Source organism: Pongo pygmaeus, chromosome 1, assembly GCF_028885625.2.
Source record: "Pongo pygmaeus isolate AG05252 chromosome 1, NHGRI_mPonPyg2-v2.0_pri, whole genome shotgun sequence".
NCBI classification, from domain to species: Eukaryota; Metazoa; Chordata; class Mammalia; order Primates; family Hominidae; genus Pongo; species Pongo pygmaeus.
The window spans coordinates 228,963,128-228,978,911 of record NC_072373.2 but is presented as its reverse complement, the minus strand read 5'-3'; the positions used below and the strand labels follow the sequence as shown (position 1 = coordinate 228,978,911).

At 53.1% G+C, this 15,784-nt stretch overlaps 1 protein-coding gene across 9 annotated transcripts in view; it reads left to right on the top strand.

The window, feature by feature from the left end:
• Positions 1-15,784, top strand: part of PRKCZ (protein kinase C zeta) — a 136,379-nt gene that overhangs the window by 86,014 nt on the left and 34,581 nt on the right. For all 9 annotated transcript variants that reach the window (XM_054444169.2, XM_054444222.2, XM_054444177.2 and 6 more), the window contains 4 exons: positions 7,760-7,891; positions 9,579-9,660; positions 12,662-12,714; positions 14,586-14,774. In XM_054444169.2, the coding sequence (XP_054300144.1) occupies positions 7,760-7,891; positions 9,579-9,660; positions 12,662-12,714; positions 14,586-14,774 (456 nt within the window). The remainder of the gene's footprint in view (positions 1-7,759; positions 7,892-9,578; positions 9,661-12,661; positions 12,715-14,585; positions 14,775-15,784) is intronic.

Sequence of the window (15,784 nt, the reverse complement as noted above, 5' to 3'; positions counted from 1 at the left end):
GGACTTCCTGGAGGAGGAGGCATCTGATCATACTGCCTGGGAGGTCAGTGCAGAGGAGATGCCAGGAGCACTGAGGATGTGGCAGGCACGGGAGAGTCCAGCCAGTGTCTGGGAGGCCCTGAGGACGAGGTTGGGGACACCAGGACATGGGGAACCTAGGCGGCTGTGTGCTTAGGGCAGGTAGGTGTGGGTAAACAGGCAGTTTGGCCCAGGCTGGGACCCAGGAGAGTGTGGCTGGAGGTGGCCACATTGGGGGTATCTGTGGAGTATGGTGCCAGGGAGCGTTGCAGCACAGAGACCCCATCTGCACCCCAGCCCACCCTGGCTGCCTTCTCTGAGGACACACGGTGTGAGTCTTCTGGGGCTGCAGAACACAGCACCACTAACTGGCAGCTTAAACAATAGAAACTTGCTCTCCCGCAATCTGGGGCTGGAAGTCCAAAACGAAGGTGTCTTTATGAGTCAGGGTTCTCCAGAGGGATGGTACCAATAGGATGCATGCACATGAAAGGGAGTTGATTAGGGAGAATTGGCCCTCGGGCTCACAAGGCAAAGTCTTACAATAGGCCGGCTGCAGGCTGGGGAAGAAAGAAGCCAGTAGTGGCTCAGTCGGAGTCCAAAAGCCTCAAAAGCAGGGAAGCTGACAGTGCAGCCTTCAGCCTGTGGCCAGAGACTCCAGAGCCCCTGGCAAACCACTGATAAGTCCCAGAGTCTAAAGGCCGAAGAACCTGGAATCTGATGTCCCAGGTAGGACGAATGGCAGGAAGCATCCAGCATGGGAGAAAGATGAAAGCCAGAAGACCCAGGAAAACTGCTTCTCCCACCTGCTTCCGCCTGCTTCGCCCCAGCCGCACTGGCAGCTGATTGGACGCTGCCCACCCACATTGAGGGTGGGTCTTGCCCTCCCAGTCCACTGACTTAAATGCCAGTCTCTGGGCAGCACACTCATAGACACACCCAGAAGCAATACTTCACCAGTTCTCTAAGCATCCTTCAATCCAGTCAAGTTGGCGCCTAGTATTACCCATTACAGTGCCGCAGGGCTGCGCCCTCCTTCCCCCGCAGCCACTGGTAGCCGCGGGCAGCCTTGTTCCTGGGCTCGCAGAGGAACCAGTCACCTCTGCTTCCGTCTCCACATGGCCTCCTCTATATCTGTCTCTTCTGTCATTCTGCATGACGGATTAGCCCAGAGTGAACCCCACCCACCCAGTGACATGGGCCAGGGCTCCAGGCAGCACAGAGTGTGGCCTCTCACTGTGCAGCTTTTAGGAGAAGAGTCCATTCTGCCAATGGCAGGTGCAGACCATAAGTGGCCCTCCCCCTCCCCACCACCACCAGTGAGCAAAAGCTTTTCCTTTCCTTCCTGCAGACACTGGAGGAACGGGTGGCAGGTGGACCCAGCACAGCCCTGCTCTGCTTTGGAGGTGCAGCCCTCCTGGGCACGTGAACGAGCCGGTTTCACAAACACAGAGGCCAAGGCGAGAGTGACCCAAAAGCCTGCAACCTGATTGCTCAGGGAGGGCGGCTGCCCTGCAGTTCACCCTGTCCGATTCCCGCCTAGCTGTGCCCGGGCTCTGATCTCGCCACCTGCTCGTAACGTTCTCTGCCCAGACCTCAGAGCCGCTCCATGTAGTGCTCACTTCATGTTTATTGCAGGATCACTCAGATCACCTCTGCTGTCACTTAAAATGGGCATTTCAGGAGGAGAGCACTTGGTTTTGTGTGAATCAGTAAGACTTAAATGGGAACAAGCACCCAGGAGAAGAGAGACTTTTCCGTCCTCTTTGTTGGTGAACTGAGGATGAAAGAGTGGGCATCCGTCGCTGGGGACTGGGCTCCCCACCCAGGTCTTTGTGTGCCCTTGAAAGCACTGCCCTTGGACTTTGAGAAGGAAGCGTTCAGTGGGGGAGCCAAAGGAAGAGAGCCAGCGAGGTTCTGAAGAAGGAGGTGAGGAGGGGCTGCCTCCTCCGTGAAGGATGGTGCTGGGGGCGGCAGGGAAGCCCACTCAGTGGAACAGAACTGCTGGGTCAGAGGTGGCCCAGGGCTGAGCACTTCGTGTAGAGGAGGAAAGGGATGCTTCAGTAAATCCTGAGGAGGTGATTGGTTAATTATCAGCCCAGGAAGGAGGGGTGAGGTGGGTAGGAATCCAGGCTACTGGCTCCCATCACAGTAAAGTGCAGGTGGATTGAGGTTAAAAAAAAATCACAGGGCCCAGCGCAGTGGCTCACGCCTGTAATCCCAGCACTTTGGGAGGCCGAGATGGGTGGATCACTTGAGGCCAGGAGTTCGAGATCCATCTGGCCAACATGGTGAAACCCCATCTGTACTGAAAATGCAAAAATTAGCCAGGCACGGTGGCACATGCCTGTAATCCCAGCTACTCAGGAGTCTGAGGCAGGAGAATCACTTGAACCCAGGAGGCAGGGGTTGCGGTGAGCCGAGATTGTGCCACTGGGCAACAGAGTGAGACTCCATCTCAAATAAATAAAAAGAAGAAACCTAGAAGCTGTGCAGATCTCTGGAGAAAAACCGGGCAGTGAGGACCAGAGTGTCTTTGGACTTAGCCACACAGACTTTTCAGATTTTTTCAGTTTCCAAATTAAATGCAAAAAACGTACAGGAAAGGGGTTTGTAGCACATAAAACCCAGAAGAGATCCAGACATTTCACACTTAGAATTAAACAGCTCCTACACAAAGGCTTTTGGTAAATGCTGGGACCAAGAAGCTGAGAACCGGTGTGAATGGTTAATGAAGTAAGACTGTAATTGTTTAGAGATGAGGACAGCATGACCTCCAGAGGTGATCAGGGAAACACAAGACATTTTCTCTGTCAACATCAAAGACGTTAAAAGTAAAGCCGGCCGGGCGCGGTGGCTCACGCCTGTAATTCCAGCACTTTGGGAGGCCGAGGTGGGTGGATCATGAGGTCAGCAGTTCAAGACCAGCCTGGCCAAGTTGGTGAAACCCCGTGTCTACTAAAAATACAAAAAAAGTAGCCAGGCGTGGTGGTGGGTTCCTCTAATCCCAGCTACTCGGGAGGCTGAGGCAGAGAATTGCTTGAACCCGGGAGGCAGAGGTTGTAGTGAGCCGAGATGGCACCACTGCACTCCAGCCTGGGCGACAGAGCAGGACTCTCTCAAAACAACAAAAAAGTAATTAAAGCCCAGGGTTGCTGTCATGGGGTCTGCCAACCCTGGGGATGTGGGACAGGCATGGACCCTACTCTCTGGAAATCACTCAGGAAATGTGCAGCGATGTTCCCATCCTGCCTCTCTTCAAAAGAAATCACCCGTCATTCGGAGGTTTGTGTATGGGGAAGATCAGCTCAGCATTATTTTTACAAGCAAGAGTGGGAATCGTGTCTGGAGTTAGCTACTCCCTTTGCTGTGAACAACCCACTCCACCATGTGGGGTATAAACCATGGTAGGGCCACGTCTCTGAGCTGTGACTGCTGGAGAGCCCTCTGCTGGTGGCACATAGGGCACAAGTGCCACAGGGACAGCTGGGTGGATGGCCCAAGACTTTGGCCTTTATCATGAGCGGACAGAGGAGTGACCACTTGGGTCCCTGGAGAAGAGGCTATAGAGAGTGAGGGTGGGGAAGGGAGATCAGAAGATGCCACCCATGAGCAGCAGTGCCTGTCAGGTTTGGTCCAAGCAGTGCTCTCAGGTGGCTAGCAGAGGCCAATGCAATTCCTCTTCAAGCCAGCCTCAAAGAATTCCTGCTGATAAATAAATCAGGCATCTGAGCTCGCAATCGAAAACCACAAAACACAGTGGGAAGCAGGATATCCTGAGTCCAAGCTGGTAAAAGCCCAGACAGGGGCTCCAACCATCAGAATAGGTAAGGGATGTGACAGGTCTAAAACATGAAAATGGGCGATTGAAAATACGAGCAGGAGGCCGGGCGCAGTGGCTCACACATGTAATCCCAGCACTTTGGGAGGCCGAGGCAGGCGGATTGCCTGAGGTCAGGAGTTCGAGACCAGCCTGGTCAACATAGTGAAACCCTGTCTCTACTAAAAATGCAACAAAATTTAGTCGGGCATGGTGGTGGGTGCCTGTAATCTCAGCTACTCGGTAGGCTGAGGCAGGGGAATGGCTTGAACCGGGGAGCTGGAGGTTTCAGTGAGCTGAGATCATGCCACTGTACTCCAGCTTGGGTGACAGAGTGAGACTCCGTCTCAAAAAAAGAAAGAAAATGTGAGCAGGGAGGCCAAATGCAGTAGCTCACACCTGTAATCCCAGCACTTTGGGAGGCCGGAGCAGGCAGATCACCTGAGGTCAGGGGTTCGAGACGGTCCTGGCCAACATGGTGAAACTTTGTCTCTACTAAAAATAAAAAATCAGGCCGGGCGCGGTGGCTTACGCCTGTAATCCCAGCACTTTGGGAGGCAGAGGTGGGTGGATCACAAGGTCAGGAGATCGAGACCATCCTGGCTAACACAGTGAAACCCTGTCTCTACTAAAAATACAAAAAATTAGCCGGGCGTGGTGGCGGGCGCCTGTAGTCCCAGCTACTCGGGAGGCTGAGGCAGGAGAATGGCCTGAACCCAGGAGGCAGGGCTTGCAGTGAGCCGAGATTGTGCCACTGCACTCCAGCCTGGGCGACAGAGCGAGACTCCGTCTCAAAAAATAAAAAATAAAAATAAAAATAAAATAAATAAATAAATAAATAAAAAATCAGCCGGACGTGGTGGCAGGTGCCTATAATCCCAGCTACTCAGGAGGCTGAGACAGGAGAATCGCTTGAACCCAGGAGGCGGAGGCTGCAGTGAGCCAAGATCGTACCACTGCATTCCAGCCTGGGGAACAGAGCGAGGCGTGAGGCTGTCGAAAGGAGGGAGGGAGGGAGGAAATATGAGCAAGGAACAAGTTGGCAGCATGTAAGACGTACTTAAAACGTTTTTACCCATTAATCTATGAATTTCTGTGAGTTTCTGAGAATGGAAACTTGGGGTTTAGGTTTATTTTTTTAATGTCACATTTCCTGAAATGTTACTAATTCAAATACAGATTTGAAACAAGAGCTTTTGACAGAGCTTGGGCAGCCTCACCTACAAAGCACACATGTGAGGTCTCTGTGGTGGGTGCCAGCCCTTCGCAGATTCACACTGCCCTTGTCAGCAGATGTCCTGGCCTGACCCCAGGTAAGGGTGGCTCCCCACGGAAAGGAACCTTGGATCCATTTGTTTTTTGTTTTTTGAGACACAGTCTCACTCTGTTGCCCAGGCTGGAGTGCAGTGGCGTGATCTCGGCTCACTGCAACCTCTGCCTCCTGGGTTCAAGCGATTCTCCTGCTTCAGCCTCCCGAGTAGCTGGGATTACAGATGTGCGCCACCACACCCAGCTAATTTTTGTACTTTTAGTAGAGATGGGGTTTCTCCATGTTGGTCAGGCTGGTCTCGAACTCCTGACCTCAAGTGATCCGCCCACCTTGGCCTCCCAAAGTGCTGGGATTACAGGCATGAGCCACTGTGCCTGGCCAACCTTGGTTAATTTGTAAAGATACCTGGTGGCTGTGAATTTGGTCTTAAATAGGACCCTAGCGTTGCAGAGTAAGATGTTAAATGGTGACCTAGAGAAAGCCAAACACATTAGGCACATTATACCAAAAAAACTTGACTTTTAAATAATGGTTTTAGAAATGGAAGCTGGTGTTCTTCTGCGCTGTGGACGCAGAGGAGAATGGAGCAGGTCTGCACAGCCAAAGCGCCTCCTTTCACTCCAGGGTCCACACATCCAGCAGCCAAAACGCCTCCTTTCACTCCAGGGTCCAGGCATTCAGCAGCTGAAGCACCTCCTTTAACTCCAGGGTCCACACATCCAGCAGCCGAAGCGCCTCCTTTCACTCCAAGGTCCAGGCATTCAGCGGCTGAAGCGCCTCCTTTCACTCCAGGGTCCACACATCCAGCAGCCGAAGCGCCTCCTTTCACTCCAGGGTCCACACATCCAGCAGCCGAAGCGCCTTCTTTCACTCCAGGGTCCAGGCATTCAGCAGCTGAAGCACCTCCTTTCACTCCAGGGTCCACACATCCAGCAGGTGCCAACTGGGGCAAAACTCCTAATGCCGGCGTTAAACTAGATTGGCCCGAGTCAGAGGTCTTGGGTGGGATGCCCCCTCTCACCCATCCCTCCTTCAAATAGAGCCTACGGTCCTGGTGTGGCTCTGTCATGGCCGGGCTGATGTAGGTAGCATCAGCTGATGTAGGAGGATGTGGAGTCTGCTCCTTTTTTCTGTTATGAAGTTAAAAGCAATGATGCATGTGTGTTTTCTTACCCGATGCCCACTGTGTGCTGGGCACTGTCCTAGGTGCTGGTCATCCAGCCCTACCCAAACAAGCAGGCTGTGTGGGTGGGGGGAGGGTCCCCAGGCCCTGGCGTCCCAAGCAGGCTCTTCTGATGAGCGGGAGAGTCCCGTAGGGGGTGTGGACCCCCTTTGCTCAGCCGCACCTGATGCTCACACGTGCTGAGGGTCCCCTGTTTCCTCACGTGAACTCTGCTGTATTTTCTCTTCAGTCCTGTTTCCTCATGTGAATTCAGTGCAGGCTGTTCACAGTACACTGTATTTCCTCTTCTTTTTTTTTTTTTTTTTTTGAGACGGAGTCTCACTCTGTCGCCCAGGCTGGAGTGCAGTGACGCAATCTCGGCTCACTGCAAGATCCGCCTCCCGGATTCACGCCATTCTCCTGCCTCAGCCTCCCGAGTAGCTGGGACTACAGGTGCCCGCCACCACGCCTGGCTAATTTTTTTGTATTTTTAGTAGAGATGGGGTTTCACCGTGTTAGCCAGGATGGTCTCGATCTCCTGACCGCGTGATCCGCCCACCTCGGCCTCCCAAAGTGCTGGGATTACAGGCATGAGCCACCGCACCCAGCCTATATTTCCTCTTCTTAACTCAGGTGTGAGGTGAGCTCTGTAATAGGAAGGAAATTTGTGAAAAATGGTAAAAGAGGGAAAAGCATATGAAAGGGTCATGTCTGGAAAGAATCTGAATTGGAGGCTCTGGGCATGCGGTGACAGTGCAGATGCGCCCCTTTACTCCCAGGAACACTTCGGGCACTTAGGCAAGGCAGAAAATGTCCAAGCAGGTCCCGACAACATTCATTCTCGTGCCTTTCATAACATTTAAATGTTGATGAAAACATCGCCAAACAAGCTGATAATTACCATCATTTCCGAATTGTTCAGTACCATGAAGAATAAAGAAGGATCCTTTAAAATCTTGAAAAATACTGAACAAAGAATACCAAGATAATTGCAGGCTGCCGTGTAGCAGTTCAGTGTTCATGGGTCCGAGTTCCCCTTCCCTGAGGCTGTCGGGAGGAGGTTCTGTTTGAATGAAGGTCAGGCAGGGGGTGCCCCCACACACTCTGCTTAGCCCTAGACGGGACCCCAGGCTGCTCTATGCAGAGCCCAGCAGGAGCTGCAGCCCCCCAGCCCCTGCAAGCCAGGGGGCCTTGCGTGAAGCAGCACCTCATCACCCCTGCCCGATGGCACCTCCCCTGTGTCCCCTCATGCAGACCAGGGTTCCAGGCCTCTCCTTGGAGCCGTTGGTTCCCCCAACCTTGGGATAGACCCAAGAGGAGGCTATCGAGCTTGGGCAAGCCTGGCGCCCGGAAGGGACAAGGTGCCGGGGCCGCCTGTTGCCCAGCTGAGTGTCCTCTTTTGAGAAGGTACAGGTGTGGAAGGCCCTGCCTGTCCTCTCCGCTGGCCCCTCAGCGTGGCCTGGGCCTGATGCTCTGTTCCCGCCTGCAGAGAGCGTACTGCGGTCAGTGCAGCGAGAGGATATGGGGCCTCGCGAGGCAAGGCTACAGGTGCATCAACTGCAAACTGCTGGTCCATAAGCGCTGCCACGGCCTCGTCCCGCTGACCTGCAGGAAGCATATGGTGAGTGGCAGGGCTGGGGAGGCCCTGGGTGGCATGGGCAGGGTCGGGGCGTGGCAGCCAGCCCATTGTCCAAGCAGACCTTGGTGACCCTGGGTTCTTCAAGAGGGGCCGCGGTGCTGTCCTACCTCTGGGCTGCAGCGTGAGACTCAGGTGGCAGTCTTGGGTAGGACCCGTCTTCCTGAGCCCCCACAAGCCCCCGGCACGCTCTGCTCATTGGGGCATGAGGCTCAGGCAGCAGGCTCAGGTAGGACGTGGCACGCTCTGCTCAGTGGGTCGGAGGTAAGGTTCATTCATACCCCAGTCTTGAACCAGCTCTTAAGGACTGTGGAGGTGAAAGCCAGGTCTGACCTAGTAGCATTGGGCACGCTGAGGCTCCAAACATCTGGAGCCTGTCCCTGGCATCCCCCCTGGGAAGCCATGCCCAGCCTGTGATGAGGGCGGCACCTTCCCTCCGCCATCCCCGAGTGCTTGGACTTGAAGCATCCAGGCCTTTTGGGGCCTTATAGACTTTTCCTCATTGAAGGCTGCCTCTGGCATTTCTGTGTGGCCCCCTGCGTCTCACTGAGCCACGGGGGCGAGGCCTGGACTGAACATTCAACTCCCTGGGCCCTGCTGCAGCGTGCAGTGGGTGTGTCTGGGGAGGGTGGCTTGTCTGCATCTTGCTGTGGCATGGGAGGAAAGGCACCTGTGGCAGTGACGTGCCTTCTCCTCTATTACGGGATAAAGACAGAGTCTGGATCAGGGTGTCACCCCAGGATCACCAGCCACAGGGATGGGGGACCACGCAGGCTGGTGCATGCGTTGGCACAGTCCTTCCAGAGGTCCTTCAGCTGCATCTGCCAAAAAGCCTGTAATGCCCTTTGACCCCATAGGTCCACTTTAGCGTAAGCAGATGAGACCGGCCCCAGAAATGTGGTCAGCTAGAGGCGGAGGGAGGCCAGAGCCTGCCACCCAACTGACCGCCAGTACTGGCGGCTCCATTATGACGCATCTGCAGGCGGAACCCAGAGGCCCTTAGAATGGCCCCCGATGCTTGGTTACTGACAGGATGCAGCTTTGGGACAGGGGAGATGACCAAGCATTGTGCAAAATATCCCATTGTATGAAGCACTTGGTGGAAAGGTCATGGCCTACAGTACTGAGTAGCCACCTCCGTCTGCAGAATCATAGGTAATGTTTATGTTCTTTATCTAATTCAGTAAAATAGCATAACAATTAGATTTTTATATACTATATTACAGTATACCCATTGTAATATGTAAATCTGTAAGTCATAAATAGTCTTGAAGTGGCCAGGTGCAGAGGCTCACACCTGTAATCCCAACACTTTGGGAGGCCAAGGTGGGAGGATCACTTGAGGCCAGGAGTTCAAGACCAGCCTGAGCAATATGGTGAGACCCCATCTCTACAAAAAAAATACAAAAATTAGCCGGGCATGGTGGTGCGCACCTGTAGTGCCAGCTGCTCTGGAAGCTGAGGCGGGAGGATTGCTCGAGCTCAGGAGGTTGAAGCTGCAGTGAGCTGTGATCGCGCCACTGCCCTCCAGCCTAGATGATGACAGACTGTGACCCTGTCTGTAAAAAAAAATGTTCTTAATTTTAAAAAGTCACAAAGTGTTTACAGAAGCTACATTGTAACACCTGCTCCAGCACTTGGTCATGCTGCCATCTCTCTGTCTCTCCGGCAGGATTCTGTCATGCCTTCCCAAGAGCCTCCAGTAGACGACAAGAACGAGGACGCCGACCTTCCTTCCGAGGAGACAGATGGAAGTAGGCGCTTCTTTCTTCTGGCAGGGTGGAGCCTGGGCATCACCTCACCCTGCTCACCTCTGCCTTCTGGCCACGAGTCCTTTCTCAGTCCCATCTGCTCTGCAGAGGTCATTGTCTTCAAGCCTGGCCACCCTTCCCTGGGGCTGGGGACGAGGCTCTCCAGGGCCTCCTCTCAATCCCCGGCAGAGATGAGCAGGGCGAGTTGGCCCTCCCTGGAGGCTGCTGGGCAAGGATGCCTCCGTGAAGCGCTGCTGTGGTTGCCCAGGGGTGCAGAGCCTCTTCCTCTAACCAGCTCCGGGAGTTCTCGAAGACATTTAGTGCAGCGGCCACCATGACTGGGCACCTCCCACAATCTGGCTGCTGCACAGAGCTGAGCCCTGTCTGGGGAAAGCCTGGCGAGGTGGCTGCTGCACACACAGCGTGGCAGTGGCATGGTTCTTGGATTTTTGTGAGGTTTTGTTTGTGGGGAAGGACTTATTTTATTGCTAAGAAGCATTCAGAGAGAGATCTCAAACACCAGTTGGACTTACAGCCCAGCTCTGAGCCTCCACACCTTCACCTCTGCACGGGGGTGTGAGAGCCTCACTTTCACTTGATGCATGTGGGTTCTGTCTCATCAAGAGCCTGGAAGGACGATATGAGACCACAGAGCATAAAGCACTTAGTTCACACAGTGCCTCACGCAAAAGAGATGCCTCACAAACAACTGCCTGCCCACCTGCTCCTCCACCCACCTATCCTCTATACAGATATTCATCCGTACATCATCCATTCGCCCACCTAGCCAACCAACCAGCCCTCATCCAGCCAACCAGCCGTCCTCCACCCACCCATCCTCCAGCTATCTATCTCCCACCCATCTACCTATCCATCTTCATCCATCTCGTCATCCAGCCAGCCAGCCATCCGCCACCCACCCATCCTCCAGCTATCTTCCATTTGTTCATCTGTTGTCCACTGACCTCTCCATTTATCCATGTATCTGTTGTCCACTGACCTCTCCATCTATCCGTCTATCTATTGTCCACTGACCTCTCCATTCATCCATCTATTGTCCACTGACCTCTCCATCTATCCATCCATTGTCCACTGACGTCTCCATCTATCCATCTGTCTGTTGTCCACTGACCTCTCCACCCATCTGTCTGTTGTCCACTGACCTCTCCATCTTTCCGTCTATTGTCCACTGACCTCTCCATCTATCCATCTGTTGTCCACTGACCTCTCCATCTATCCATCTATCTGTTGTCCACTGACCTCTCCATCCATCCATCTATTGTCCACTGACCTCTCCATCTATCCATCGATTGTCCACTGACCTCTCTATCTATCCATCCATTGTCCACTGACCTCTCCATCTATCCATCTATCTATTGTCCACTGACCTCTCCATCTATCCATCCATTTATTCTCCACTGATCTCTCCATCTATCCATCTATCTATTGTCCACTGACGTCTCCATTTATCCATCCGTTGTCCACTGACCTCTTCATCTATCCATCCATCTATTGTCCACTGACCTCTCCATCTATCCATCTATCTGTTGTCCACTGACCTCTCCACCCATCTGTCTGTTGTCCACTGACCTCTCCATCTTTCCGTCTATTGTCCACTGACCTCTCCATCTATCTATCTGTTGTCCACTGACCTCTCCATCCATCCATCTATTATTGTCCACTGACCTCTCCATCCATCCATCGATTGTCCACTGACCTCTCCATCTATCCATCTATTGTCCCTGACCTCTCCATCTCTCCAGCCATCTATTGTCCACTGACCTCTCCATCTCTCCAGCCATCTATTGTCCACTGACCTCTCCATCTATCTATCTGTTGTCCACTGACCTCTCCATCCATCCATCTATTATTGTCCACTGACCTCTCCATCCATCCATCGATTGTCCACTGACCTCTCCATCTATCCATCTATTGTCCCTGACCTCTCCATCTCTCCAGCCATCTATTGTCCACTGACCTCTCCATCTCTCCAGCCATCTATTGTCCACTGACCTCTCCATCTATCCATCTATCTATTGTCCACTGACCTCTCCATCTATCCATCCATCTATTGTCCACTGACCTCTCCATCTATCCATCCATCTATTGTCCACTGACCTCTCCATCTATCCATCCATTGTCCACTGATCTCTCCATCTATCCATCTATCTATTGTCCACTGACCTCTCCATCCATTCATCTATTGTCCACTGACCTCTCCATCTCTCCAGCCATCTATTGTCCACTGACCTCTCCATCTATCCATCCATTGTCCACTGATCTCTCCATCTATCCATCCATCTATTGTCCACTGACCTCTCCATCTATCCATCCATCTATTGTCCACTGACCTCTCCATCTATCCATCCATTGTCCACTGATCTCTCCATCTATCCATCTATCTATTGTCCACTGACCTCTCCATCTATCCATCTATCTATTGTCCACTGACCTCTCCATCCATCCATCTATTGTCCACTGACCTCTCCATCTCTCCAGCCATCTATTGTCCACTGACCTCTCCATCTATCCATCCATTGTCCACTGATCTCTCCATCTATCCATCCATCTATTGTCCACTGACCTCTCCATCTATCCATCCATATATTGTCCACTGACCTCTCCATCTATCCATCTCCCATCCAGACCTCCATTCATCCCTCATCTAGTCATCCTCCATCCATCCACCAGACATCCACTCCTGCCCTCACCCACCCATTCACTAGACACCAAAATCTAGTGACGAATTATTTGCAGATGGACCCCGGGGACGTATGTCACAAATGTACATCCCCAGGTCCCATGGTCAGAGTCAGCAGGTCTGAGTGGGGCCCAGGAAACTGCATTTTCAAAAGACTCTAAATTAGAATCAGACATGGCTGCTGTGTAGATTCACCCTTCACCATCACCCTGCAGAGGAGCAAGGTCCACAGGGTTGCTGTGTTCCCAGTGCATTCCTGACGACACCGTAATGCTGCCCCTTCTTTCCTCCTTCTCTCGCCAGTTGCTTACATTTCCTCATCCCGGAAACATGACAGCATTAAAGACGACTCCGAGGTGAGTGTGTGGAGCAGCTCGCTACCGTTTCCAACGTCCTCTTGAAAGTCTGTGAGCCTGTCTCTGGGGCAGTCACAGAAATCTAGATGTGAAATAGACACGGTCTGGGATGTTGCTAACTAATCTTCACGGATGTGGATGTCTAGAAGCAAGTCCTTGTTCTTGGGTCTTACTTCAGGGACGTCCTTGATGAATCCCTGGAGGCAGCTGTCCCCGCAGGTGGTCTGGGGACGACACCCTGCGGGGGAAGCCGTGCCCCACATCCTCTCCACCCAGGTGGTACAGTGGCCCAGGGGCTGGCTTTTGAGCTGCAATTTTTATCAAGTTGTGTCTGCACCATGCCTTCCTTTCGTTGCCTCATTTGGCCATCCTGGCAAACCCTCTGAAGCCCTTTCATGTCCTTCCCCAACTTGAGCCAAGAGGCTCAACTGAGCCTCGCGTCTGTGGCCAGCTCTGCACCATAAACCCTGAGAAGGGAACAGAAGAGCTTGCTACATTCTCAGCCTCTGCTCGTAAAACCCAAGGAAGGGCTGCACTGGCGAAGCCCACACCTTTCCAGAGCACCAACAAATGTCACCCTCACAACTCGTGCTCCTTCCTGGCCATCCTGTGTCTGGAGGGAGGCTGGGGCACTTAGAAAGCAGAATCCAAGGCTGGGCACGGTGGCTCACACCTCCAATCCCAGCATTTTGGGAGGCTGGGCACATCGCTTGAGTCCAGGAGCTCGAGAACAGCCTGGGCAGCATGGCAAAACCCTGTTCCTACAAAAATAAAGATAAAATAATTATCTGAGCATGGTGGCACGGGCCTGTGGTCCCAGCTGCTTGGGAGGCTGAGGTGGGAGGATCGCCTGAGCCTAGGAGGTGTGGAGGCTGCGGTGAGCCAAGATTGCGCCACTGCACTCCAGCCTGGGCGACAGAGGAAGAGTCTGTCTCAAAAAAAGCAGAATCCGGCTGGGCGAGATGGCTCATACCTGTAATCCCAACACTTCAGGAGGGTGAGGCAGGCAGATCACAAGGTCAGGAGATTGAGACCATCCTGGCTAACACGGTGAAACCCCGTCTCTACTAAAAATACAAAAAAAAAAAAAAAAAAAAAAGCCAGGTGTGGTGGTGGGTGCCTGTAGTCCCAGCTACTCGGGAGGCTGAGGCAGGAGAATGGCGTGAACCCGGGAGGTGGAGCTTGTAGTGAGCCGAGATTGCGCCACTGCACTCCAGCCTGGGCGACAGAACAAGACTCCGTCTCAAAAAAAAAAAAAAAAAAAGCAGAATCCATTTTGCTGCACAGAACAGCACCTCCCAGTGAACTACCTCCTCCACCCCGACATCCTTGCCAGGTGTAGCTTGCGGGAGGCAGAGGCTTCTGTTCTTCTTCAGAACGCCTTTCTCCTGGGTATTTCTAATAATTATTTCTAATAATGTGTGCTTGCCGGTTTGGGAGCTCTTGGGAGGCATTAGCTGCATTCACTTTACCTTCCTTCCCCTGAGGGAGGGCCCTGATGAGGAAGGATGGGCCCAGGCCCTGGGCCACATGTCCCTGTGGCCACCTCTTCAGCCCCACTGATAGGGCTGAGGGCCTGGGAGTCTCTTCCACCTGCAGCTGTGACCAGAGCCATGGTCTGTGGAACGAACAGCTTCTGGCTTTCTAGCACCTTCCTCAGAAGCACACAGCCTTAAGTTCTTACCTTTCGTGCCCCAGTTTAGATGGGAGTTTGGGGGTGGGATCTGTGGGACGCAGAACTGAGACTCGAATCATGAGGCTCTGGACTCTGAGGAGCAGATCTCTGTTGGGACCGCATGAGTGATGCATGGTCCTCTGAGTCTCCCGGGAACCCCCCTCTCACTTTCTGGGGTCTTGTTCTCCCTCCCTAGGACCTTAAGCCAGTTATCGATGGGATGGATGGAATCAAAATCTCTCAGGGGCTTGGGCTGCAGGACTTCGACCTAATCAGAGTCATCGGGCGTGGGAGCTACGCCAAGGTTCTCCTGGTGCGGTTGAAGAAGAATGACCAAATCTACGCCATGAAAGTGGTGAAGAAAGAGCTGGTGCATGATGACGAGGTAGGCGCCACTTCTCATGGGGCCCGGGGGCCCGGGAACGCGCTGTCCTGGGGCCGCTTCTGGGCTTTAGCAGGATTAATCCATGCACGAGAGACCTAGCCTCCTATTGATGGAGTTTGTGCAAAATCAATAGTCATGCATCGGGTAACGACCAGGATGTGTTCTGGAAAGTGCCTGGTTAGGTGATGGCACTGTTGTGTGAACATCACAGTGTGCACTCCACAAACCCAAACAGCGCAGCCAACTCCACGGCCAAGATGCATAGTGCAGCTCCTGCTCCCAGGCTGCAAGCCCATACGGCTGTCAGTGCACTGCACACTGCAGGCAGTGAGGGGACCACCACGAGAGCACTCACGTAGCTAAGCTTAGAAAAGGTGAAGATGGGTATCGTGGTCTCTGCAACCTTCGCATATATGGCCAACCACTGATACATTGCCTTCCAGCAGACTGCGGTTGAGTTTGAGGATGTCATCACCCTTGTTAGGAAATCTCTGGGGTTCACCTGAACTGGACGGGTGATGGGGTGGGACAGGAAGCTGCCCAGAGGCACTGCCCTGCTCTGTCCTGCACAAGGCCCCAGCTTTGCAGGACGTGCTGAGCTGCCGTGGCTCTGTGTAGCAGATCTTCCCACACCAGCTGTTTCTAGGGGAGAAGTTTGTTGATTATAGGATCAATGGTTTATTTGTTGAAATCCTTTTTTTTTTTTTTTTTTTTTTTTTTTGGAAACGGTCTTACTCTGTCACCCAGACTGGAGTGGCTTGATCACAGCCCACTGTAGCGTCAAACTCTCCAGCTCAGGTGATCTTCCCACTTCAGCCTCTGGAGTGTTGGGACTACAGGCATGAGCCACCACCCCCAGCTGTATAATTTTTGTATTTTTTGTAGAGGCAGTGTCTCACTCTGTTAACCAGGCTGGAGGGCAGAGCATGATCACGGCTCACTTCCTGCAGCCTCCACCTCCTCCTGCAGCCTCCACCTCCTCCTGCAGCCTCCACCTCCTGCTGGGCTGA